Source organism: Solea senegalensis, linkage group LG7 (assembly GCF_019176455.1).
Source record: "Solea senegalensis isolate Sse05_10M linkage group LG7, IFAPA_SoseM_1, whole genome shotgun sequence".
Lineage (NCBI taxonomy): Eukaryota > Metazoa > Chordata > Actinopteri > Pleuronectiformes > Soleidae > Solea > Solea senegalensis.
The window spans coordinates 1,803,169-1,829,170 of NC_058027.1; the positions used below are offsets into that span (position 1 = coordinate 1,803,169).

Genomic DNA, 26,002 nt, shown 5'->3' on the forward strand with positions numbered 1-26,002 from the left:
TTAGGACATGGAGGATCCTGCTTTTAGTCATGCTAAGGTCTTTACAAATCACATTTTTAATGTAAATAAGCCCACACTAATTACTGTTTTGGTAGCGAGAGTGTATGTTAAAGAATACATGCACCAGGGTGAGATAACTTAATGATACTGAGGAAAAATAAGTTTGTTTTTTTTATATGCAGAAATATTAAATGTTTTGGGTTTTTTTATGTTAAAAATAAAATAATAAACGTGATTTTATTTATTTCCGTTTAATAAGACCTAATATTATTATAATATCAAATTCAAGGGACTATGCCATGTGGTCCAGACACGGAAGTGCTTCTGCGATAACACATACCAGCGAGCACGGCTGCAAACCTGGACACAATAAATGCAACATTTCATAACTGGTGGGATAAACAGTGAGCGTTGGGGATAATGTAACATCATAAAAGTGGTTTTAGCTGTGGGTAGTCGTGTGGTGAGCTAAGATTGGATGTGTGATGACTGCAGGGCTGAATACTTGAACAGGATATTACAGTAGCTGTTGTAGCATTGTCAATATATCAATAGCTCGTAGAATAGAGACCTGAGCATGAAAGCATTTTCAAAAGAGCATTTAAGTACATTTGCCGAGAATTAGCTGACTTGTGTAATAGCTGATAGGGCCTATTGACTGCGGCCTAGTTTACTGTTGTCAGATCAATGCTCTTGTATGCAAGTCCCGCTACTTTTAAACAAACTTAACAGGCGCAGGGAATGTTCGGGGGGCACTGTAGGGAAATAAACAAGATTGATGCCCTTTTTATTATCTGTTTTTGCTATCTTTTCCTCTGTGTGTTACTTACAAATGGCATTATCGGATATCCATTGTTTGGACTTCAATGCTCCTAAATGGCCTGATATATTGAGCTGAGGCTTTTAAGGTGGTTACAGGGGATTTCTGCCTTTGACTTGGCATAAAAAATAAAATGAATTGTGGCTTTGAAAGTTTTAAATATTTATGATTTTATTTTTATTTTTTTTCCTTGGCAATAGTAGTGCAGAAGAAGAAGTGAAATGAGTCTTGTATTGTTGGTAAGTACCATAGCAGATTGCAGCAGGGGACAGTAATGTATGTGTGAGTTTGTGTTCATGTGTGTGGGAAAGAGAATGGAGTCTTTCTTTTGAAGCAAACTGCTCTCACAATTATTTTTCCATCTGTCCACTTCAAACCACGTGTGTGCATTTTCTTCCCAACAGTTTTTAATGTTCACATTTAAAAGAATATGCCACCGTTTTTGTTAAGATAGAAAAAACATGGTCGATACATTTACACCACAACAATAAAAACAAGTGCTATATATATATATATACATATATATATGTTAATAACAATAATAATATCATACATTTGCTCTTTTCTTCTCTGAAACATAATAATAATTTGACAGTATCACAAAGCACAGGACAGAGAGCAGAAGGCAGATTCTGCCCTCTTTGTCTGCTATAGCCTTGCAACTGTGTGTCAGCAAATGTAATTGTTGCGAGCTCCTATAGAAAAAAACGCTGCCGTCCCTTTAAGTGCTTCCACCAATTCTGATGGCGTGGTGATTTACATATCCCATCCTCCCTCCCCCTTCAGGAGAGCTGAGCGAGGATGTGGAGGCTGCTAGTGAGACCACCACAGACCAGGAGGACCAAACCAAAGACAGAGAAAGTGGGGGGGAGAAGGAGCTCACCAAAGGGACAGGTAAGGCCATTATTTACACCACACATTTTTAGGCAAGACTATTCACAGCAAACATGTGGCCCTACTCCTGAATAAGAGGTCTTGTATGTAATTAAATGACACATTTTGACACATTTCTTTGTTTTTAAGCATCAAACTCCCAAAACTCCCTGAATGCTGTTCTGTTTCACACAGAACTCGGCTCTGTCATGCTTCATGTTTCCATGCATTAAATCCCATCAGATACAATGAAGGTGATGTGTTCAGGTGAAAGTGACCCATGTTTTGTTTTCACTCACGTGAAGAGTGTAATTGCAGCGGCGCTGTGGCTCACGTGTGTGCGCACATGTCACAACATTACACACAACACTTGCCTGTGTTGGTGGTCGGTGCTATTTGTGGTCTTCTTTACTTACAGGTGTAGGTGATGACTCATTAACAGGGGTTGGGCCTATTGAAGCTTGGGGAGGAGCCTAAGGCCTAAACAATCTGTGGCTCAGCGCCGACTCCAGCTCCTTACGAAAGCCTTTTTAGCACATTTTAAGACGTGATCGGACACATGTTTTCATATCAGAGGACGTTTCCATGTTGAGTTCATGGTAGCGTTCATTTTAGCTTCATGTTGTGGGGCCACTGAACGTCAAACCCTAAACTCTAAGCACTGTTTGTACAGTGTGAGATGATGGCATTGCTAACAGCTGATGCACTATAGGCATTTGTGCTTCTTAAATCCCTTGTTGGAAGAATAATTTGATGTTATTAAAGTAAAAAGTAGCTCTGCTCTCGATGCTTGACAGTGCTTCCATAAACGAAACATGCTATCAAACTTCCATCTCTTTATTTTTGTGTATTTTTGTATTGATTGTGTTCAGATTTCAGTGTAAATAAATCATTGTTATTTACATGCTGGCAGTCCAGACTGAACTCTTCAGTGTCTTTCTTCAGCAGAAAAGAATTGTGATGATAATGACACTGAACAGTAATGGGCCCGGATAGATGCTTCTCACTTGTCTAACTTCTTGTGTTACTGCGGGATGTTTTGATTTACACTAGTCAGGTTAAAAGCTGGAAAACAATCCAGACCTTTTGCATACCTAAGTTTTTTTTTTTTTATAAAGTGCGGGAGGAAAAAAAAAAAAAACTTCATCACAGTGTTTGAAGCTCTGCCTTTGTAAAATGTCTTTGATATTCGAACTTCTATTTTAAATGAGGCTGAGTTGTTTGTGCTCTTTGAAAGGGCGACACTCGTCTTTGATGGAAGAAATAATGATATGCATGCCTGACTGAATATGGCTAAAAGTATGTTTTAGCACATCAAAATAAAGCACTTTAAAAAGCATTAAAATGAGCTGGCCGATTAATAATTCACTCATACCTGTGGTGCACAGGAAGACGACTCCTTGCATTAGGATTCCTCCTTTTTGAAAGGCATGCAATTTGATACAAGCATATTCAGTTCCTTTCCTCCCCTCTGTCAGTCGCTAATCACCAAATAAGTGTGTTTCTGTGTTTTCACAAAGGAAATACGTGCTTGCATATGAAAAATTTACAGCTTCCCAGCAGCTTATTAGAAACGCTTAGTTAAAAATAGCATGTGCATTAGGGAACTAGGTCTGAGGTTCTGTTTGATGTCAGTGAAAAGGTGGGTGGGTTGGGGATGGTGGCTTCAAGGCTGCGTTGTCAGAGACAGGTTGACGGCTAGAGTTTAATGGAAGGGTCGCTTTTTCTTTTTTGTAACTTTTTCTTAGGGATGGATGAATTCGATTCCCATTCAAAGCAGGCGTAGAAAATAAGCGAGGAAGACCCTTACAATGCATTTGGTAAACAGAGGAGAAGATGTTTGGGCCTGTGATTGACTGAGGATGTCTGTACAGTAGATACACGGAGGGTGTCTGTGTTGGAATATGGTGCACAACCTGTTATTTATCTGAAAGGTGCTCAGTCTCCCACTGTCTGAGGATGAGCTGTTTCTGAGGTCCATCATTAGAACTACTGGAGTATTTCTCCTCATCGCTGTCATGTAGCTGTTGGAACAGAGCACCACATTGTTCCTTTACAAATGACAGTCACTGTCAGACAGACGGCATTAGTGAACACAGAAAAAAGGCTTCTTCCCTTTTAAAGCCACTGTCAATCTTCTTTCGTCTTTCTTGTTCGGCGGCTCCTCAGTATTCATTAAAATCATTTAGAGGTACACCGCAAGCCTTTGTAAAATGCATATGTGTTTGGCGCGTCGTCTCACCGACGATGCCTTCATTATCCCGTCGTTGTTGTTGTTGTTTATTTATGTACATGTGCGTGCATTCAGACATATGTAAATGTCACACATGCATTCAACCCCACAGGCGACATGTGGTGTAACTTTTACACTATATTATCATAAGTATGCAGCAGAAAATACTAGATTACAGTGTACATGGTCAGTGATGGTACGTGTTAGCGGTGGCTACAATTTAATCTTCCAGCACCATTAGTAATTCAAAGGGTCATTTTTAATGCTTAGTATGAAGTATGCATTAATCCACACCTAAAAGAGAGGAGCTCCCGCACACAGCAGAATCCTTACCTTCATTAAGGCAAGGTGGTGCATATTTTATGCAGCAGCTGAATGTATAGGGATGCAGCAGGAGGAAGGTGGCAGGTATAGGGGAGATAGGAAGGTGACTGGGGCTGTTAATGCACCTGCAGAGTTCGACACAATGTGATTTGACATGTTTCGCATACATTGTATTGAACGTCGTGGTGGAAATATACTTGTTTCCATTCCTCTGCTGGGAGGATGGGCAGTCCTCTGAAATGTAGCTTGATAAATAATTCTTTTCATACCTCGTTCCGTACATTTAATTTATTTGAGACGGAGTAGGGGAGGTGAGAAATTACACTTCCTTCTGTGACCAGTAAAGCCTATGAACATCAGACAGACTTACAGTATAATTAGAGAGAGGAAAGGGAAGGTATCACATGATCACATGCAAGATGTAAAGGTAGCTACACACAGTTGTCCTTCAGTCGTGCAGGAGGATGAAACTTTGGTTCTAATCGTATAACTTAACTGTAACTGTTCCCTAATCTACAGTGTTACCTTCATTTTAACATCCGTTCTGAACAAATCATGTAACGTGACATGTCACAGTCTCCATACAACACACCTTGTATGCACAGTGAATCCTTTTTTCTTTTTTCTTTTTTACTCTTTATTATCACTTGCCATCCAGGACTTTGTCTGTGCTTGCCTGCTCTTAAATGTTAGTGTTGTTCAGGTACAAGTGTGTAGGAGTATTTTTTTAAGTACCAATTAAAAGTGACGTGCAGGCTCCAATTTAGCAGCTGCTGCACACAATTTTTACAGTGCCTGCGTGCAAACACTGCCTTTTCTTATAGTCATTATATCCCCCCCAAAAAAATACATACATATATATATTTATAGTTTTTACTGAGGGCTTAATAAGTCTAATCCAAATTTGTATTTATACATAATTAAACACGTGTGTTGCTTTGACGAGCAACACAAATTCTAGACTTGTGAGAACAACTGTAAATTATTTCTAATGAGCAAATTATTATGTGTGAAAACCGGAGCCGTCCTTCCACATTGTGTTGGACCTCTGTCCACAGGATGCTGTTGCTGTGCTACTGTGTGTGTGTGTGTGTGTGTGTGTGTAACAAAGCTTTTACTGTAAAAACTCACACAGAGCAGCTAAAAATAAATAAATAAATCGAGCTCCAAACTGCAGTGTTTTCAGTTCAATGAGTTAAATGTTGAAACAGCAGCTGGGTGAACTCCATAGTGTGTGTGTGTGTGTGTGTGTGTGTGTGTGTGTGTGTGTGTCTACGTGCAGGTGTGCTGTGCTGTGTGAGGCAGATGTTGTGCATTTAGTCTGTTTAATGAACTTGATGATTAGCATCCCCTAGATGCAGCACTGTGACATTGCAGTGTGCTCCACAGTGTGTGTGTGTGTGTGTGTGTGTGGCTGTTTGTCCTTTGGTGTTGCTCACTCGCAAACGGACGCAGCAAATGTTCTAAATTGTTTCTCCATAAAACAGTGCAGATATGTAGATTTCATATTAGCTGTAGCTGCTGCTGCTGAAATGACATGCTCATGGTTAGTTACAATCAAATGATTCAGGTTTATGTTATTGTTAGACATTCAGTGCAGTGGTGATTTGTTATTGCTTTTAAACCCTAAGTAGTATAAGAAATCAGCAGACAGAGGAGTGAGAATGTTCACATATTCATATCACGTCCGTCGAGTGCTTGTCATCCCTCAAATTATAATTCCCTTTGTCTTTGAAGATAATAGGCCATAAATTGTCCTTGTTTGTGAGCCAACTCCCTGAAAGCTGAGTGTTTATGGGTTTTACCACAGGATGTCTAATGGCCAGGCAGCAGTGCTGCGTGTCTCAGCGTCCTAGAAAGGTGAACATCATCTCATCCTATTGTTCACTGGCCTGGAAATTATTAATGCCCCTGCTAATTAATAACTGCTGTAAATTTCTTTCCTCGTGGATTGGTCTGTCTTGCAATCATGTCATTAGACTGCATGATACTCTCTTATATGCTGCAGTTCAGCTCCAGAATGAATCCAGTGAGTGTCTGTTTGTCCTTCTGTCTTATTTTAAAACAGAATTTAAATCAGAGTTAGTTGTGATTTCATGTGTAGGTTTTAGTTTCCTTCTACTGTCTTTATTAATGTGGAATAATTACTAGAGAAACACATGATGAAATGGAGCATTGGCCCTTATTGCTCTGGGCTCTGGCACAGGCTGTAGATAAAAAAGAGAAAAGAAGAAAGAGACAATATCCAGGTATTGTTTGCATAGCATTAAAACAGCCCGACTCGTAGCACTGGGGGAGTTGAATCATCTCCATATTAATGGCCGGCTTTGCTGAGGGAATAGAGGTGAGGAGAGGGGAGTTGGAGGCCGTCAGCGGTGTGAACGTGAGACAGTGTTCTGCTGAGGAACCTGGTTTTTCACATGTGTGTGTCGAACGTTGAAAGTGATGGACAGAGCGACTGTAGAGCTATGCAGCCTCGCTGACTCGGACAAACTGGATGATAGCTTATGTTTTTACAACCGGAGGCCCGAAGCTGCCACGGCGAGACAGGAACTGTGGTAATGAGGGGGCAGGAGATGATGAGGACCCCATATCAGTGTAGGAGGGGAATTCCCCTTCCTTTCCCCCATCCTCCACTTCCTCGCACAGTGTTTGTTGTTATGCACGTTTGAGGACATGTATAACCTTTCCCAAGGACACAGTGGGTTAATGGCAGCTGTGATTATTGTAAGTCGGCCTGTGTGTGTCAGTCACTCTGTCCAGCAGCCATCTTTCCCCCCCCAAACCCCCCTGAGAGCACAACCGGGCCGTGATTGCTCCAAAGACCATTGCAGTGTGCTGACAGCCCTTTTGCTCCTTGAATAATATAGTCCAGCTATGGGAGGTGAGACAAGGTGCCAAAGTCCAATTCACTTACGGGACTCAAGAGCACAAAAGCCTCTGGTTTACGGAAAAGGGACATGAATTAATAATCACCTAATTGACTTTTAGTTTTTTCTTGCTCTGCCTTTTGTGCTTTCAACCAAAAGCCCACTCTGTGTATCTGTCAGAAGAGGTTTGCTGTGGATGGGGTCTGTGTTTAATGACCAGTCAGGAGAGGTCAGGGTTACAGACTCCTGACAGATATTAGGGTCACAGACTCAGGAGAATGGGTTCCATTTAAGTCCACACATTCATCGGATCAGCATTGTGCACCAACCGTTGAGGTGTAGATATTTATTTCAATGAAGATGAGGAAGGAAATGTTCCTGTCACACTGAGGAGCCACTATTTAAGAGAAGATGTTACAGCAGCACAGATACATTAAAACAAGTAATAAACATCTGCAAGTATAGAGAGATATTAGATGAAAAATGTAATGTATACATATAATAATATACAGGGTGATTTAATAGTGCGAGGATTGCACGTTTGATCCTTTCATGCATTGTGTCAACAGGTGTGGACACAGCGTGTTTGAGATAATATATAATCAATGAATCAATCAACGTCTGATCCTTGACTGCACCCTCTCAGCCTGATATACTGACTGATTATTGCACAGTTAAATGTGATATTTTACTTTCTGATCATATTATAGATCCTTGTATCTCATGTGTGAGCATCAGTGCTTTGATTCCAGGGTACAGTCCTCTCTGTAAGACTGTTAGTGTAACACACACACACACACACACACACACACGCACACATTTCATTCTCCGCTCTCCAATGTTTCGGTCACTTTTTTCATCACCGTTGACAAAGTAAAACAGGATACAGTAGTTGGATGTTAGTCACGGTGCCGGCGATGGTGTCAGGGTGTAGGATTCTCCAGAGACGGTGATTGATCAGATTTATGAAGTCCTAATTGGCCGTGACGAGGGACTGTGTCTGAGTAAACCTCCCCAGCTCCCGTCTGTCCCCCTCTGTCTCTCTCTCTCACACACACACACACACACATAAAGCATCTAGAACGCTGGGTTGGGCCCTTCTTTACAGCAGCTCTCCAGTGCTTCAGCATAAACAGCCACTTGTTTCACCTCTCGGGTGCTAATAGAGTAATTGTGGAATGGCAATATACTTATAATCAATTATGTTTATCCTCTTAATCACGGAGCTGAGAGCATACTTGTGTCTACTTAGTCCGTGCTTTATGACCCGCATGTATGTATGCACTCAAGTGGCGGCACAAGCCCTGTTTTGCTGGAAATTGAGTAGAATTTCTTTACGGCATCGCTCGAGTAAATTAGTCACAATACTGATGACAACTGTGCGTGAGTTGTCTTCTTCAGAAAAATGCACTTCTGTCTTATTTTTTACACTAAAAATGTACAAATTCACATCAATTCTGATGATTCTGAGCTCTAAAGTGCAGGTTATAGTTTAGAGCTGAGGGGCAGAGTCGGTGTAGAGAAGACTGGAGGACAGACAGACAGACAGGCAGAGAGACAGGTTTTTTGGAATCATTAGTGGAATGAAATGTCAGTAAAGGAGAACGTGAGACGGTGCAGCATCAGAAATGGACGATGGTGTTTGTTTCATGGACATGGCAACATATGAGAGTCGGTTTTTTTCTCTGCTGTGCGAAACATCACATGATCCACATGAAGGTTTTAGGGTTCTGGTTTTCAAGAGGAGTAGCAGCAGTGGACTGAAGTGGAGTTGAAGAGGAGGGATTGTTGAGGACAGTGCCATGACTGAAAGGTTAATGTCAGGGAATGGGAGGTTCCTTTTGTTTAACATTCCCTTTGTTTATTGGCGGATGTGTTTAATAGGATTGACTGTGACTGAGCCCTAATCGAGCCTCCGCGCCGGATCCCGGTGTCTCTGGGAGATCTTGCAGGCTGCTCTGTCCAAAGCCTGGTCCCCCACTGGGTAATCAGCTCAACTGCCCTCGTCCTGATTGGAGGTGACATTTTAATGTCTAGAGCAGGAGCGTGGTCAGCCCCGCTTAACCTGACCCCCCACCAAACCGCCCCTCCCTTACTCATGATGCCCTCTGTTCTCAATTTGCCCTTCCAGGACTGTACAAATCAGGCCAAATTTAACTCTTTATGGGCTTGTTAGAGGTTAAGTTTCACAGTGAATTCTTTCCATTGGTGACAAACGTGTGTTGTGACTGCAGCTCCACCCATGCTGGCTCCATGTGGTCTCAGCTCCTCTGTGCACCGGTGCAGCGACGACTCCTCAATTCTGTTCTTTCCTCATAAGAGGAGGAAACATTTATAGATTTGTTTTTGAATAATTTGCATTAAAAAATGTGTGAAATAGGTGGAGTAACTCTTTTAAACTTTTTATTCTTTCCACAGACTGAGCACCAAAGTGCAGCAGTATTCTTGTTATGACAAATCGTCAGTCTGATGCCAGCTTTGAGCCCAGTGGCATGTTTTATGTCTCGAAAATCCGAGAGTTAAATGAAAGCCTGTTGTCGTATATGCATCCTGGCTTTGAGGAAATGGTGAGATTTGCACTGGGGTTGAAAAAAAAAGTGTTTTCTAATCTCACTGTACTATTTCCCTTTGTCACAGTCCACTTGCACAGAACTACAACACACTGGAGAAGGCTTAGCTGCTTAGAGAAATGCAGGTCAGACTTATGGAAACAAACAGAGCTGAGGAAATACATTGAAGACTCTCCTTGATTTAAAAAGAATATTTCCCTCTTGATCCTTTTCCTGATCACTCTTATTTAAATCAAACTTCTGGTGAGGCAGAACCGTTGCTCAAAAAACCCCGACGTTCACCTCAGCCGTCGCTGTAAGTTTCTCTCTGTGACGAGGACACGATTCTAGTCCCATGCAGAAGAACATCAGGATCATTTTCATCACACGATCGATCCGTGTTTCAATTGAATGAACTCACGACTTTAGCTTGACAATACTGTAAATGCGTGGAATGTGTGTGAAACCATAAAAGCGCAGATTAAGCACAGCTGAGGAAACATAATTACAGAAACAAATTGTGCTTCTCTTTGCCCGCCTTATTCTATGATGAGGTCTGGAGATGTTTGTGTACCTTGTCTCATGTGGACTGAAAATATGTGGTGGTGTGAAACCCAAAGCTGCACCCTGTGGCAAACTGATGTTTGTATTAGCTGTTTATAGTGTTGCATGATATCCTGACATGCAGCAGCATGGGAGACCTGTTGGATAAGAACACTCTGCCCATTTCCTATAAAATGCAGTTATGTAAAAGACATTCCAAAGCTCTTTATCCAGCGTTATTGACTGACTTCCTCTCAGGCCTCTCACGTCCTCACCTTGTCTCGTCTGCTCTTCTCTCTTGTTTGTGTGTCTGTGCATGTGTTCAGCATTGTCCAGCCACCTGGAACGGCACCAGGCTGAGTCCCCAGTCCCCTCCAAAAGGCCGTCTTCCCGGTCAGAGACCTCAGAGAGCCCTCTTTCCCCGAAGCGTCCCAGGACAACTGAAAAGACTGCTGCTGAGCAGGTGAGTTGGAAACATGCTCATGACACTCTTTGAAGTAATAGTTCTATCTTACACTCAATTACCAAGCCCTCATTACGAGCCTGAAACTTACTCGTTAATTAAAATGAAATGTAAAAATGTACTTGGCTGATATTTGGTTATTTAGTTATATGAAGGATTTTTCCTGCTCAAAATGATTTTCGCCTTTCTGCTGCACTTGCACTGCTAATTGTGTGTAAGGTGGAAAATCAATATAGTATTTGACAGATGAGAACACTTTGAAGTGGTTGCCAAGACTCTGGGGTGCTCAGTATTAGACACTTCTCTGTGATCAGAGGGACGGAGGGGGAGAAATGAGCACGAACCTGCAGCTCCTTCTTCACCCACCACACCCATTTCACCTCCATTAACCCCCCGTGTGAATCTGCCTCCACGCAGATGTACCAGTGCCCCTACTGCAAGTTCACCAACACCGATCTGAACCGTCTCAGAATGCACGTGATGACGCAGCACTCTGTCCAGCCCATGCTACGCTGCCCGCTGTGCCAGGACATGCTCAACAACAAGATCCACCTGCAGTTCCACCTCACACACCTCCACAGTGTGGCGCCCGACTGTGTTGATAAGCTCATCGCCACAGTAAGTACTCCACTGTGTCTATGTGTGGGTTTACAAGTGAGAAGTGAGCTTTATGTGTCCAGTTTGTTTTCATTTTTCCAATTTCATTTTCTCGACATGCAGATTTTAAGGTCACCTGAGTCTGGCCTTGGTTTTATAAGGTTGGCATATATCAGATCTACATGGCAAGCACACACTGTTTAAAGTCGTAATGTCATCCCATAGCAATCGAAACACACAAGTATTTAGGCCAATTCATTCTCCACACTTTGTTAGTCAAGTAACGTTTGACAGAAATACCACAGTCGATGAAATTATGGATCGTCGAGGTAATTCTTTATTTAGTCTTTTTGTTGCATTGAGATTAAGATCTCTTTCCCAAGAGAGACCTGAGGGGGAAAAAGGGACAATTATAAAACACAAACACAAACAAGACTAAAAAAAGCACTCAAAGAGGCTGAAAAAGGTGAATCGCGTTCAAAGCAACACGACTAATCTTCTCACGTCTTCCCGGGGCCACAACCTGCATCCTCAGAACATTTCATCCAAATCCACTCTTAACCTTTGCAGTTACGCTGCTCAGAGTCAGACAGGACGCAACAAAAAACGATACAGAGACACAAAGAACACATCAGATAACAGAGCAGCAAAGGTTTGAGCTGAACTCCTCTGTCTGTGTCGTATGTGTCGTCATTTGTATTCTGGGTGTTTATTTTATGTTTGAGGCAAAGAAAGCAAAGCCAGTGGAAGCTGTTTAGTTGTTTAGGTCCAGCATGTTGCCACGTGTTTATACACAGTGTTGTCAGGGAGACTGTAGAGCGTGGGTCAGACCCAGGACCAGTGTAACGAGTCAGCAATGCCAAGAACATGCTGTCACCCTGGAGAACAATTATCATTCCTGTCTTTGCTCCTAAATTGCCAACATTCAGTTCTTCATCACACACAAAGAATTCTATTCATTTTAAAATGGCTGCAGGCAATCCCGTTGGAATAGATTGGCCCTTTTTAAGATGCATATTTTTGTTAATTGTCTTAATGCAGCCACTGTTAAAGAGGCTTGAAGGGGCTAATCACAGGCGGGGAATTCTGATTTTTTGAATTATTTCAAGATGAGCAGACCTCTTTACACGCAGTTCATTTATTATCACACTGACGTTCTTGCCATGTCTGCGATCACAACGATCAAAACAAAGTCTTTTCTTATGAATATGGTAAAAGAACTGTAACACACATTACTCAGGGTTTCATTAACATGGTATAATGCTCTACATGTCTCTTAAAGACAATGTGTAGACAGTGGATAAAACAACACAGATTTCTTTTTTCCCGTGTCAATGATCAGGTCGACTCGAAACTACATGAAAATGATATGTGATGTAAAGTTGTGATTGTTGAATTTCATGTCCTATAGTTAGATTTAAATCAGGTGCAATGCACTAGTGCACACATTTCTACCATAAGAGAATACTTTCCCTGCTTCCTTTAATGCTCATCAAGGGGAAATAAAATTTTATTTGCCCTCTTTTCTTGTAAATCACTGAGCAAATCTTTGTTCTGTTCTATCCTGTGAAGCTAAATAGCTCGCTGGACAATCACCGGATAAAACATGGCTCTCTCTGCTGCCTCGCCATCTTCATCCCCCATCTAGAAAGTAAATGGCAAGCACATTAGTATGGTAGACGGCAATATTTATTTCTTTTATAGGAGGTTGTAATGTACTGAAGCACTATAAGAGTATTGTGATAGAACAGAGGTAATATAACACGCATTAAAGCAGCACCTTTTTTATAACTGCTGAATGCAGATGGAGAGGTACTTTATCCTGTTCACGTGTCTAAGGAGAGAAGTGTAATTAATTCTGAAACAGGTGACTTTTATTTCTTGTCAAACATGCATAATGACGCCTTCACTCATCCACCCTCCATCCACCTATTGTCTCTGGCCCGTGTCCCTCATGTCTCGCTGTACCATATATCGTCCTTATAATCAATGCAATATAAATGCATGCATATACTGTATGTTTGCACATTCCTTAACTCCGACCTCTCGCTGTGTGTCATCTTCTGTCTGTATAAGATTTGAGTAATGAAAGTAATTGCACTTTATTAATTTCCAGTCTGGCTGGATGACTCTGAACTATGTTTGCCAATTAGACCGTCCAAATTAAAAGTGACCCTGGGACACTGCGTGCTTTCCTCTAATTGTCAATTGAAGCGCTCGTCGTGAAACGGCTCACTTTGTCATTTTTTGTGACTCTCCGTGCTGATTGCATCAATCTCTCGTTTCTCGTCACTTTGATGAGAGAGAACGAGGGAGAGCGAGGTAACACAAAAACCAAGCAGATTGTTGGGTGTGCTATGTGTCAACCTTGAAACCCTCATTGCTCGCGGATGCTGCCGCTCCATTTGGATCCGGCAATTGGCTACAAGTCATGCTGCAGTACGTGAAGCTGTTTTTGCACTCTGTCTATCAGAGAAGTAATTAGAGAGCATATGGTAGATTAACCAAAGCGTCAGACATAAAGGTCACAATGCAACTCTTGTCAATGGAAGTTTGATCTGAGACTTTGCTGCTACAGTCAAAGTGATCCAGACCATTGGTACACAACGGTTTATTCTTTCATTTGTTATTCACTTATTGTCGCCCTCATTTGGGACGTCTCTTGTGTAAATGTTAAATAGTCTTTATTTGTATAAACTCTTTTACCTTTAGCACTTTTCTTGGTCTTGATGACCATATATATATAACAATTGAATTAACTATTTAAGTTTTAAGTTCCATAACTGTGTCTTAAAAGTGTCCAAATTTAAATTAAATGAAAGTACAGCGACAAAACAGAAAGATAGTGGAGCTGAGTTTACCTGAAGGGAAATGACAAAGACAAGATCCCAGTTTCAGCTGGTGAGTTTTGGGTGTTGGAAAACAGAATAAGAAGAAGCAGAAATAAACAGAGGTTACTGTCATGAACACATTACTTGACCTCAACGTTTTAAGAGCACTCACAGTCGGGGCTGTTACTGCTGTCCTTGTTCAATCAATAATTATTCATCCTTGAAATGTTCTACTTAAAAAAGTAAAAGGATTTTTTTTTTATCAGCAATGGAATGTAATGATTTTTCAAGACAGTTTCCATTATTTCGCTATTGCAATAACTATTTTTTGAAGAGTTTTTTTTATTAGTTCTCCAAAATAAAGTTTTCAACAATCAAGGTGCAATATGACATTAGGACTATCATCTGATGTGTCTGCATCCAGTGCAAAATCAATCGTGAGGGTCTGATTATGTGGAACCACATGTTCATATGTTCTTGTTGAGGGATTAATTCAAGATTTAATTCTGTTTGATAATGTAGTCTCCTTACTGCTGTATACAAATGTTTGTCTGCAGCATTACATCTCAAATTACTCATCTGTATAACCACTTTCTTGGCAACTACTCTGTGTATCCTCTTCCTTGGGTCTGTAGTTTTCCCGGAATTGAACTGAAATATAACATTGTCTCTCAGCAAAGTTAATTAACACCAGATGTCCTTTGTGTTTTGTTCTTTTCCAGGTGACAGCAACTGAAGTACTGCCAGCATCCATGTTCATACCTGTATCTAGTCCAGACAGGGAGTCCCAGAGCGCCACTCATGCCACAGACAATTCTAACTCTGAAGATGCAAAGAAACAAGCTGGTAAGTGTCTGACTAAAAGAAATGAAGCAACATATTTGTTACTTAAAAGAGCAAGTAGAGTTGTCTGGCTCTTGTGTAACAAACGCGTTATTGCGCTGGGTAATCGCAACTTAGTCTACATTTAATGAGACTGAGTATTCCCATGGCTTTGTGTATTTGATATAAATGTTGCTGGGAAGATGTAGTCACTTAATTCTGTTATATCTGGCATATTTATTCACAGATGCATCGGATGCTGATCCAGGGAAGGGCGCGTCATTCCCTACAGAAATAACTGAAGCTCGCAAGTCACCTCTCGAAGATCAACAACCAGAGAGGGATGATGCCACAGGATTCCTGTGCTGGAAGAAGGGCTGTAATCAAGTGTTTAAGTCCTCCAACTCCCTCCAGTTGCACTTTAATGAGGTTCACAACAAAAGGCCCCAGTTGCCAGTTTCAGATCGCCATGTCTACAAGTACCGCTGTAACCAATGCAGCCTGGCCTTCAAGACTGTGGAAAAACTACAGCTTCATTCACAGTACCATGTGATCAGGGCAGCTACCATGTGCTGCCTTTGCCAGCGAAGCTTCAGAACCCTGCAGGCCTTGAAGAAACACTTAGAAACCAGCCACCTGGAGCTCAGTGAAGCTGATATCCAGCAGCTTTATGGGGGCTTATTGATGAATGGAGATATTATGGTAATGGGTGACCCATCACTTGGTGAGGAGCACGGAAGTCTAGGAGAAGATGACAAAGAGGGGGACGAAAGTGACCCTGAAGAAAAACAAAGTCCTACAGGCAGCGATTCTGGCTCACTGCAGGAAGATTTTGGATCTGAACCGAAACGTGCTTTGCCGTTCAGAAAGGGCCCCAACTTTACAATGGAGAAGTTTTTGGATCCATCTCGTCCTTTCAAGTGTACTGTGTGCAAAGAGTCTTTTACACAGAAGAACATTCTTCTGGTTCACTATAACTCTGTCTCCCACTTACACAAGGTGAAGAGGGCTCTTCAGGAGTCCACTACTGGTCAACCTGAGCCTACTAACAGCCCTGACAACAAGCCATTTAAATGCAGCACTTGTAATGTGGCATATAGCCAGAGTTCCACTCTGGAAATCCACATGCGCTCTGTTCTACACCAGACTAAAGCTAGGGCAGCCAAACTTGAAGCAGCGGGAGGGATTACTAGCTCTGCAGGAACTCCTGGATTAAGTGGTGGAGGGTCTGGCATCAGCACTTCTACACCAAGTCCAAACCCAGCAACTAACTCAAGTACTAGCTCAACCAACCACAGCTCTTCTGGGTCTCAAACAACTCAAAGTATTCTTGGCGGAAACCATAAAAGCCAGAGTCATTCTATTGAAAGCCTTGGAAATTCATCAGTGAGCTGTCGTTCCTCACCATCTGAGAACCATGAGGTGAAAAAGTCTACATTTGCAGATATGCTGTCAGCAAGGGGTCAGCAACAACAACAACAACAACAACAACAACAGCAACAGCAACAACAGCAACAACAACAACAGCAACAACAACTTCAGCAACAGCAACAACAACAGCAGCAGTTGGCTCAAGCTCAAGCCCAAGCTCAAGCTCAGCTTCAGCAAGAGCTTCAGCAGCAGGCTGCTCTATTACAATCGCAGCTATTCAACCCAGCACTTCTGCAGCACTTCCCAATGACAGCTGATGCACTTCTACCCCTGCAACAACAGCAATTGCTCTTCCCTTTCTACATCCCTGGAGCAGAATTCCAGCTGAACCCAGAAATCAACATTAGTAACTCAGCACTTGGCCTAGCAGGATCCTCCACTGCCTCACGACTGGAAGATCTAAAAAACTCAGCACAGCAGGCCCAGCAGAGTTGTTTGCAGCAGCAGTTGGTGCACCACCACCTTCAGCAGCAACATCAACAGCAGCAACAACAGCTTCAACAACAACAGCAGCAGCAGCAGCAGCAGCAGCAACAGCAACAGCAGCAGTCTCACTCTCAGACTCAGATGGCGTTGCTGCAGCAGAGTGCATCTATTCTTCAACAGGCTGAAAAAAAACAGAAACCTCCCTCCTCTCAGAATGACAAAGACAAAGAAATACAAAGAGAGAAGGAAATGACTGGAGGAAAAAATGAGGAATATGTTAACAAGGATTCTACGGACGGCAAGCTCAAAGAAAAGAAGGACATTCAGCATATTTCAATTAACATAAACCATGATTCTGGATTGCCTCCACCAAGGATCGCTTCAGATGCTCGAGGTAATGCAACCAAAGCCCTGCTGGAAAATTTTGGGTTTGAGTTAGTCATTCAGTACAATGAAAACAAACAGAAAGCTCAGAAGAAAACTGCTGGACCCATGGGATCAAGTGGTCCAGGTGGGATAACAAGAGTGGTGGACCCCATTGAGGGATTGGAGAAACTGGAATGTGAAGCCTGTGGCAAGCTGTTTTCAAACATACTGATTCTCAAGAGTCACCAGGAGCACATCCATCAGGCGTTCTTTCCATTTCGATTCCTTGAGAGGTTTGCAAAGGAATACAGAGAGCATTACGATAAACTCTATCCACTAAGGCCACCAACACCAGAGGCTGCTCCTGCTCCTGCCCCACCTCCTCCTCCTCCACCCCCTCCTCCACCCCAAAGAGCTCCCACACCAAACATCCCAGTGTCTGCTGCCTCACTCACACCCCCAACTGCACCTCCACCACAGCCACAGGTTCAAATGGCACAAATTCCCATGCCAATGGATTTGCCACTCTTCTCACCACTAATGATGCAGTCGATGTCTCTTCAGTCTTTGCCCGCCCATCTGAACCCCCAGTTATCATCCGTTGAGGCAAATCTGGCCTCAGACCTGGCCCAACTATATCAGCAACAGCTCACACCCGCCATGCTGCAGCAGCAGCAGAACAAGAGACCACGCACCCGCATCACAGACGACCAGCTGAGGGTCCTGCGGCAGTACTTTGACATCAACAATTCACCTAATGAGGAACAGATTAAAGAGATGGCGGACAAGTCAGGACTGCCACAAAAAGTGATTAAACACTGGTTCCGAAATACCCTTTTTAAAGAACGCCAACGCAACAAAGACTCTCCGTACAATTTTAATAATCCACCAATAACAACTCTAGAAGAAGTCAAAATTGACTCAAAACCTCCTTCCCCCGAACCTCAAAAACAAGAATATTATGGAAGTAAGCGATCGTCCAGGACTAGGTTCACTGATTACCAGCTAAGAGTGTTACAAGACTTCTTTGATGCCAATGCTTATCCTAAAGATGATGAATTTGAACAGCTGTCTAACCTTCTGAGCCTCCCCACACGTGTCATTGTTGTGTGGTTCCAAAATGCCCGCCAGAAGGCCAGGAAGAATTATGAAAACCAGGGTGAAGGGAGTAAAGATGGTGAAAGACGAGAATTGTCGAATGACCGCTATATTCGCACCACAAATCTGAACTACCAGTGCAAGAAATGCAGTCTGGTTTTCCAGCGCATATTTGATCTAATAAAACACCAAAAGAAGCTGTGTTACAAAGATGAAGATGAGGATGGACAGTCTGACAGCCAAAATGAGGACTCGGTAGATCTTTCCAATGAATGTTATACTCCCTCTGGGTCTTCCTGTCACACCCCAATGCCCTCTTCTTCAAGCCTCTGCCCACTCCCACCCTCCACTTCAGCATTCTCACACCTCTCATCTGCTGAGAAAGAGGAGGCATCACCAGCATCCACCTCGAATCTCTATGACGAGAAGCCCAAGCAGTTACCAGAGATTTCTGCTGATCCACGAGAAACCCAAACCTCTATTAAGCAGGAAATTGTGCATCAACCCCAGTCTGAGTCACACCACCATAGACCTCAGCGAGAAGAGAAGGTTCAAACATCTTCCAAGTCCATCAAACATTCATCCTCTTCCTTCTCTCAGCAACAACAACAACAACAATGTGGTCCCTCAGCCACTCAGACAAGCCAAGCCACATCACAAAGTCCTCATATGAGCCTCAATCAACACTTGACCTCTGCCTCACAACTAGCACAACAGATGATCCCTTACCAGTGTGAGCAGTGTAAGATTGGCTTCCCCTCTTTTGAGCACTGGCAGGAACATCAGCAGTTACACTTCCTTTCTGTGCAGAATCAATTCATCCACCCTCAATTTCTTGATCGTCCAATTGACATGCCTTTCATGCTATTTGATCCCAGCAATCCTCTCCTGGCGAGTCAGCTACTCTCTGGGGCAATGCCACAGATCCCAAGTAGCTCTGCCACCTCTCCGTCCACCCCCACCTCCACCATGAACTCCCTGAAGAGGAAGTTAGAGGAGAAAGCTGGCACCAGTCCAGGAGAGAACGACAGCACAAACAGTGGAGAAGAGCCACAGAGAGATAAGCGGCTCAGAACCACCATCACACCTGAGCAGCTAGAGATCCTTTATCAGAAGTATTTATTAGATTCAAACCCCACACGCAAAATGCTTGACCACATTGCTCATGAGGTGGGATTAAAAAAGAGGGTAGTGCAAGTCTGGTTCCAAAATACCAGAGCTAGAGAGAGGAAAGGTCAGTTTAGAGCAGTTGGGCCAGCCCATGCTCATCGTAGGTGCCCTTTCTGTCGAGCTCTGTTCAAGGCAAAAACAGCACTTGAAGCACACATTCGCTCTCGGCACTGGCATGAAGCTAAACGTGCTGGATATAATTTAAGTCTCGCTGAACAGGAGGGTATGCAAATAAAAATGGATGCTTTAGAAACATCAAGTTACTCTCAAGTGGCCTCTGCAAACAGTGATGGACAAAGCTCCTCTATGTCACCAGTGAACAAAAGCATGGATCTGTCCCCCAGGGCTCTACTGAGCCCTTCGTCCATTAAGGTAGAGGGAATGGAAGATTATGAGAGCGCAGCCATGTCTGCTGTGAACCTGAGCTTTGATCAGAGCAAACTGGATAATGACGACTGTTCTTCTGTGAATACAGCAATCACAGATACAACCACTGGTGATGAGGCTAATGCTGATAATGACAGTGCTGATGCAAAGCACAGCCACAATAGTGGTGATTACCTGTCTAAGTCTGGAGGCTCAGTCCCCAACCTTGAAAACGATGACCAGATGTCCTCAGGGCTTGTAAGCCCTGCAACAAGCTATTATGCTAAGGAATACGAAAATGAACATATAATTGACCACAGTGAGACATCCAGCCTGGCTGACCCCTGCTCGCCAAGTCCCGGAGCCTCGGGTACCAGGAGCATCGACAGTGGAGATCGACCTGGACAAAAGCGCTTTCGAACCCAGATGACTAACCTCCAGCTGAAAGTGTTGAAATCCTGTTTTAGCGACTACAGGACTCCCACTATGCTGGAATGTGAGGTACTTGGTAATGATATTGGACTCCCAAAGAGAGTGGTTCAGGTGTGGTTTCAAAATGCCCGTGCCAAGGAGAAAAAGGCAAAGCTCAACATGGCCAAGCACTTTGGAATAAATCAGACATCGTACGAGGGGCCGAAGACTGAATGCACTTTGTGTGGTGTCAAGTACAGCGCTCGCCTCTCTGTTCGTGATCACATTTTCTCCCAGCAACATATCTCCAAAGTAAAAGACACCATTGGCAGCCAGATCGATAAAGAGAAAGAATACTTTGACCCAGCCACTGTCCGCCAGCTTATGGCCCAACAAGAGATGGATCGCATTAAGAAGGCCAATGAGGTTTTAGGACTGGCACAGCAGCAGGCCATGCAGCAGCAGGGAATGTTTGATAACCCTGCCATGCAGGCTCTGAATCTCCAGTCAGCCTATTCAAATCTGCAAGGCATCCCTCCTGTCCTTTTGCCAGGAGTTGGCAGCCCCTCTCTTTCCAGCTTTAACTCATCGAATTCAGGTACGTCATCGCCTTGCACAAACGTTTTGGACACAACAAAAATGTTGAGATGCATAGTTGCAAATGTTTCTGTTGATTTGTCAAATAACTAATCAAAACAATAATTAACCATAGTGAAAACCCCTCATTCTTTATGAAGCAGTCTGTCATAGGATGACATATTTAAGAATGACATATTTAAGAATGTGTAACATTATTGTGTGGCCTTTTTCCACTGTAGACGGGCCTGAATAGTTTGCTCAGTCATTAAACATTATGCCTATTAATTCTTCTTTGTGTTTATGTTTGCAACATTTTCAGCTTTAACTCCTCCGAAACCTTCAAACCTCCTGAACATGCCTGGTGCCAGTGTTCCCTCACCTAGCCTCCCCACATCTGGATTGTCCAACAAGCCACCCTCTTCATCATCTCATGCCGCATCCAGCCCAGCCCAGACCAACACATCTGCTTCCCACTCAAGTTCTACTACCACATCAACCTCCTCTTCCTCAACTACCCAATCCAGCTCCCGGCCGGATCCACCTAAAGAACGTGATTCTGAGAAGGTCAGGGAGAAGGATAAGTCCAAGGAAAAGACAGAGAAACCCTCAACTCCATCATCAACTGGAAGCACCCCTGCTCCTTCGACTTCTGCTGCCAGCGCCAAGAAGGAGAAACCAGACACAGCTGTGCCTGCCACCTCTATGCCTACACCTGGCATGGAGTATGTGGTAGATCCTGCTCAGCTTCAAGCTCTACAGGCTGCTTTGGCATCTGATCCCACATCTCTCCTCACTAACCAGTTCCTGCCCTACTTCATGCCTGGCTTTTCCCCATATTACACTCCACAGATCCCTGGAGCTCTCCAAGGAGGATACTTGCAACCAATGTATGGTATGGAAAGTCTGTTCCCTTACAACCCAGCATTGTCACAAGCATTGATGGGCCTGTCTCCGGGGTCCCTGCTGCAACATTACCAGCAATATCAGCAGAGCTTGCAGGAGGCAATTCAGCAGCAGCAACAACAGCAGCAGCAGCAGCAGCAGCAGCAGCAACAACAACAGCAGCAGCAGCAGCAGCAGCAGCAGCGGCAGCTTCAGCAGATCCAGCAACCCAAAGCGAGCCAAAATTCAGTCCCCTCTCAATCCTTGGGGGATCGTAAAGAATCTGCCAAAGATCCAGTGAAAACAGAGGAGCAGAAGGGCAACCCCAGTACTCCCCCCACTCCCTCCTCCTCTTCCAGCTCCTCTCATAACAAAATACCCACTGAGCAGAAAGAGATGGATGGCAAAACTGGTGACCCCCATCTAGACCAGTACATTGTCCCCAAGGTGCAGTATAAATTGGCATGCCGCAAATGTCAAGCAGTTTTCACCAAGGAAGAAGCGGCTGTTACCCACGTTAAATCTAACTGTTTTTTCGGTCAGTCTGTGGCAAATCTGCAAGAGATGTTGCTGCGTGTCCCCGGTGGCGTAGGTGCAGGGGCTGGAAGTCTTTATGACTGCCTGGCTTGTGACACTACGTTGGATGGGGAGAAAGCACTCGGTCAACACCTGGAATCGGCATTGCACAAACACAGAACAATCAAGCGATCAGCCAGAAATGCCAAAGAGCACGCTACTAGTTTATTACCTCACTCTTCAGCCTGCTTCCCCAATCCTAACACCGCATCTACCTCGCAGTCTGCCACTCATCCCATCAGCAGCCCTCCTACCCCGCCAACAACATCAGCCACCATGCCATCCTCCGCTGTCTCCTCTTCCTTGTGCTCCTCCTCGACTACCCCACTCACCACCACAACTACCGGCAAACCCTGGCCCCAGGCCCCTTTCTCCAGAGCTTTAGCTGGGAAGCCCAATGCCAGTCCCTCCTCTTCTTCCTCCTCCTTTCCTCCAGTGTCCTCACCTTCAACGGTTACCTCAAGTTCATTGAGCACCTCAGGAGTTCAGACCTCGATACCAACAGACGTCTTTACTGACGAGTCTGACTCTGACAGCAGTCAGAAGTCAGCAGACAGGCTAGGCAGAACGGTGGAGGAGCCGCAGCAGCCTGGTTTTGTCAAAGACAGTAGTAGTTGTAGTAGTAATCTTGCTAGCGTAGGAACAGACTCCATCAGATTGTAAAAGAGCTTTCAGTGATGGACAATATTTAAAAAAAAAAAACACTTAAAAAAAGACAAAAAAAAATCACAAATGGAAAAACATAAAAAGCAGCAATGTTAAAAATACATTAAAATATACAAACCAATTTCAGAAAAGATGTGTAAAGACTAACTGCAATTCCAAAGCTTGTAACCAAAAATTTAAATGTTAGTGGATTGTTTTCCCATATCAACATGCTGGTTTCCACTTTGTTTTTGTTTTTTTCTTTGTTTGTTTGTTTGTTTGTTTGTTTGTTTGTTTTAGCTTTACTCAACTGAAATACATGCATACTAATATATGAGAATAGAAGAGATCACTGCAGTTATGTTTTGGGTAATGGTATAGGAATGCTGTACTGTATGGCAGTGGACTGCCTCTAACTCCACAAATGGCCCAAGAACCCTTTTGAAGAAACAATAGTCAACACGCTGTCCCTTTTTTTGTTTTGTAATAATTTCTACTTAATAGCACAGTCACAAAAAGCCAGTATGTACTGTATGGGAGAATAGTCTATCATTTTCTTGCTATTTAAGCATTCAGATACCAATGGCTTGCAAAACTAAAAGAATAATGTAATGTATTTTATTCTCAGGTCAAAGCTCACCTTTTTCTGTTACAGAAATCCATGTTTTACACTTTTTTTTTTTTCTTTCCATCATGAGATGAGCATCTTTTTCTTCTTCGAAAACTTGATTTAATAATAGAAAGTTTTAAGTTGAATTCAATTTTAATAAGGCATTGTTTCTGGGCATTCAAAAAGGGTAAATGATTTGCTGATTCAAACATTAGAAAGGGAGGAAATAGCGACCCCATTATACCCGGACACGGAGAGCACTGCAGATACAATAATGGGTGATACAAAGTTTGGATGAAAAAAGAAAAAAAAAAAAACAACCTTCTGTATTTATGATAAATATGAACATTTTTGGTGTTAAGTAGATTGTTGCATTGGAAATGAATTTAAACAGTATGGTAGGTTGAAAAAACTTTGTGTACATTTAGCTTTTGTATTGTCCAACTTTAAGACGCTTCATTTGATGTTGTCTTGGTCATTCCAATAGACTAGATTTATGGACAGGTAATTTATCTACACTTTATTTCTGTCTTATTCTCAATATCTTGGGAAACCTTCACCCAAATGCCCCTCCTGACAAGGAAGGATCCTCTTTTAGAATTATTTAAATTTTATGGAATGGTTGGTGTTGTGCTGACCAAGACGATAAAGATCCTGGGTGAAATATTGAAAGTTTTATTTTATTTAATTTTTTTGCGTTGCCTCTGTGCACTTATCACTGTCTGACTTGTATTTCTCACTCGACTTGTTCCTCTCTTCGCACTTAATTTCCTCTGCTCTCCTGTGTTTGTAGGTATGTGCACTACAAAGCAGGTCTTTTGTTCTTCATGTAGTGTGGTTACAGTCTTTATTTTCATTTTGACATTGTTTTTGTCATAAATGAAAACGAAAAAAGAATACTAATAATAATTCTCACGCTTTAAGACAAAAAGAAAATCCAAAGACTAAACACTTTCACCATTGGTGCATAAAGATGAGAAAAGAGGCTTCTTTATACTTGAGAATTTGTTGCTGTTTTTAGAGGAAAGAAAACAAAGTTTTAAAAGATAAAGGAGTACGCATCAGAGTTGCCGTCTTTGCTTCTTTGCAAGCAAACGGGTAGCTTTTTTACGTAAATACCAAAAACCAAAAAGGGCCCTTGTCCTCGCATTGTGGAGTAGCACCGTTACAGAGCCATTGCAGTTTGTAAGATAGAGGTTATGAATCTTTGTTTGACTTTTTGTCACATTCAAATGTCCATTTTTTTTTAAAGAAAATGTATAAGGTCTGGTCTTCAAGGACATACGTTTTGCTGCTAATGTAGAATTTTGAAAGAAAAAAAGAGTACCTAGATGCATGCTCATTTTGCTTTTGGCTAAGCTTTAACTAAAACAAACAATAAACCAATTTCTTGCCTCTGCAACACCTTTTTTTTTCCTTGTTGCAAAAACGGAACTTTGAAGACTGTGAATATATGTTCCAAAGGACATTTTGCCGATTTTCTTTTTTTTGAACAGACCAATGTTTAAAGCCAATGATCTATAACGTTTGTAAAGACCAGTGCATTCCAAATGTCACGATGGATTTTTCTTAAGCAAGGACTGATCCAATTTCATTTATTTGCTTTTAATTGTCACAATCTTTTCCTTTTTTTTTTGCTCATTTAAAAAGTGACTGTAAACTGTTGTGTAATTTTTATTGTTTGCATCTTTGGTTACTGAACAATGTGACCTCCACATGTCATTGTGTGCTGGCTTGGAACATTGCTGAAAATCCCTCCATCCAGTCAAGGTTGTTGCTCACTTGTTAAGCAAGTAATAGTGGTTACCAAAAAATGTATATAATACATCTGGTACTGATGTGTCTCATAGGTTTAGTAACATTTATGCCAGTCAACATTCAACTAGTCTCAGAGGGAAATGATGGCTGTTTTGCTAAGGTGTCATTGCCCCTTTGTTGGTAAATCCACCAGTGACTTATCCCATGGGTCTGCAGGGTGCCACTTCCACACATAGCGTACAGGTTTTTAAGGGACGTCTTCATTCCAAAGCATTATTTCTGGAAAAGTAGGAGTTTTTTGGAGATGTCCCTTGTTTTCAAATACTTAGGATGCTTTCATGTCCAAAGAAGTTAGCCACCTCATTTCACTGCGTATGTATCCCCACCTTCCCGCTGATGATCTCAAAGTTTTAGTTTTTAAACCAAAACCCAGACGTATTTAAATTTGTGAAGAACTACCTTTGGCCACTACTGTATCACCCCCGATAAATCCAAGGCACAATCTCAGAAATGTCTTGCAGAGATTTGGTGTTAATACTACAGCATGCTTTTGAAAGAAGATAGATTTGGTCCGCAAGCTTAAGAATTCTCTGAAGACCGGTTCCCTGGAATACTGTCCATATGTACTTTTCATATTTTGGAAAAATCTTAAGTTGTACAGTTTTTCTCATGTGTTTTCCTTTATTTTAATTTCAGATAATTTCAGACATGTATTGTTATTTTCATATAAGTATTTGTATTTTAGTTTCTGTACATTAC

General features: G+C 42.5%; 2 protein-coding genes across 5 annotated transcripts in view; one reads left to right on the forward strand and one right to left on the reverse strand.

Moving 5' to 3' along the window:
* Nucleotides 1–22,963, forward strand: part of zfhx3b (zinc finger homeobox 3b) — a 184,220-nt gene extending 161,257 nt beyond the window's left edge. For all 4 annotated transcript variants that reach the window (XM_044029743.1, XM_044029740.1, XM_044029741.1 and 1 more), the window contains 6 exons: nt 1,607–1,714; nt 10,539–10,675; nt 11,093–11,293; nt 14,826–14,949; nt 15,173–20,791; nt 21,092–22,963. In XM_044029743.1, coding sequence (XP_043885678.1) covers nt 1,607–1,714; nt 10,539–10,675; nt 11,093–11,293; nt 14,826–14,949; nt 15,173–20,791; nt 21,092–22,893 — 7,991 coding nt within the window. In that variant the 3' untranslated portion in view covers nt 22,894–22,963. The remainder of the gene's footprint in view (nt 1–1,606; nt 1,715–10,538; nt 10,676–11,092; nt 11,294–14,825; nt 14,950–15,172; nt 20,792–21,091) is intronic.
* Nucleotides 1–26,002, reverse strand: part of swap70a (switching B cell complex subunit SWAP70a) — a 924,354-nt gene that overhangs the window by 466,472 nt on the left and 431,880 nt on the right. The window lies entirely within an intron of this gene.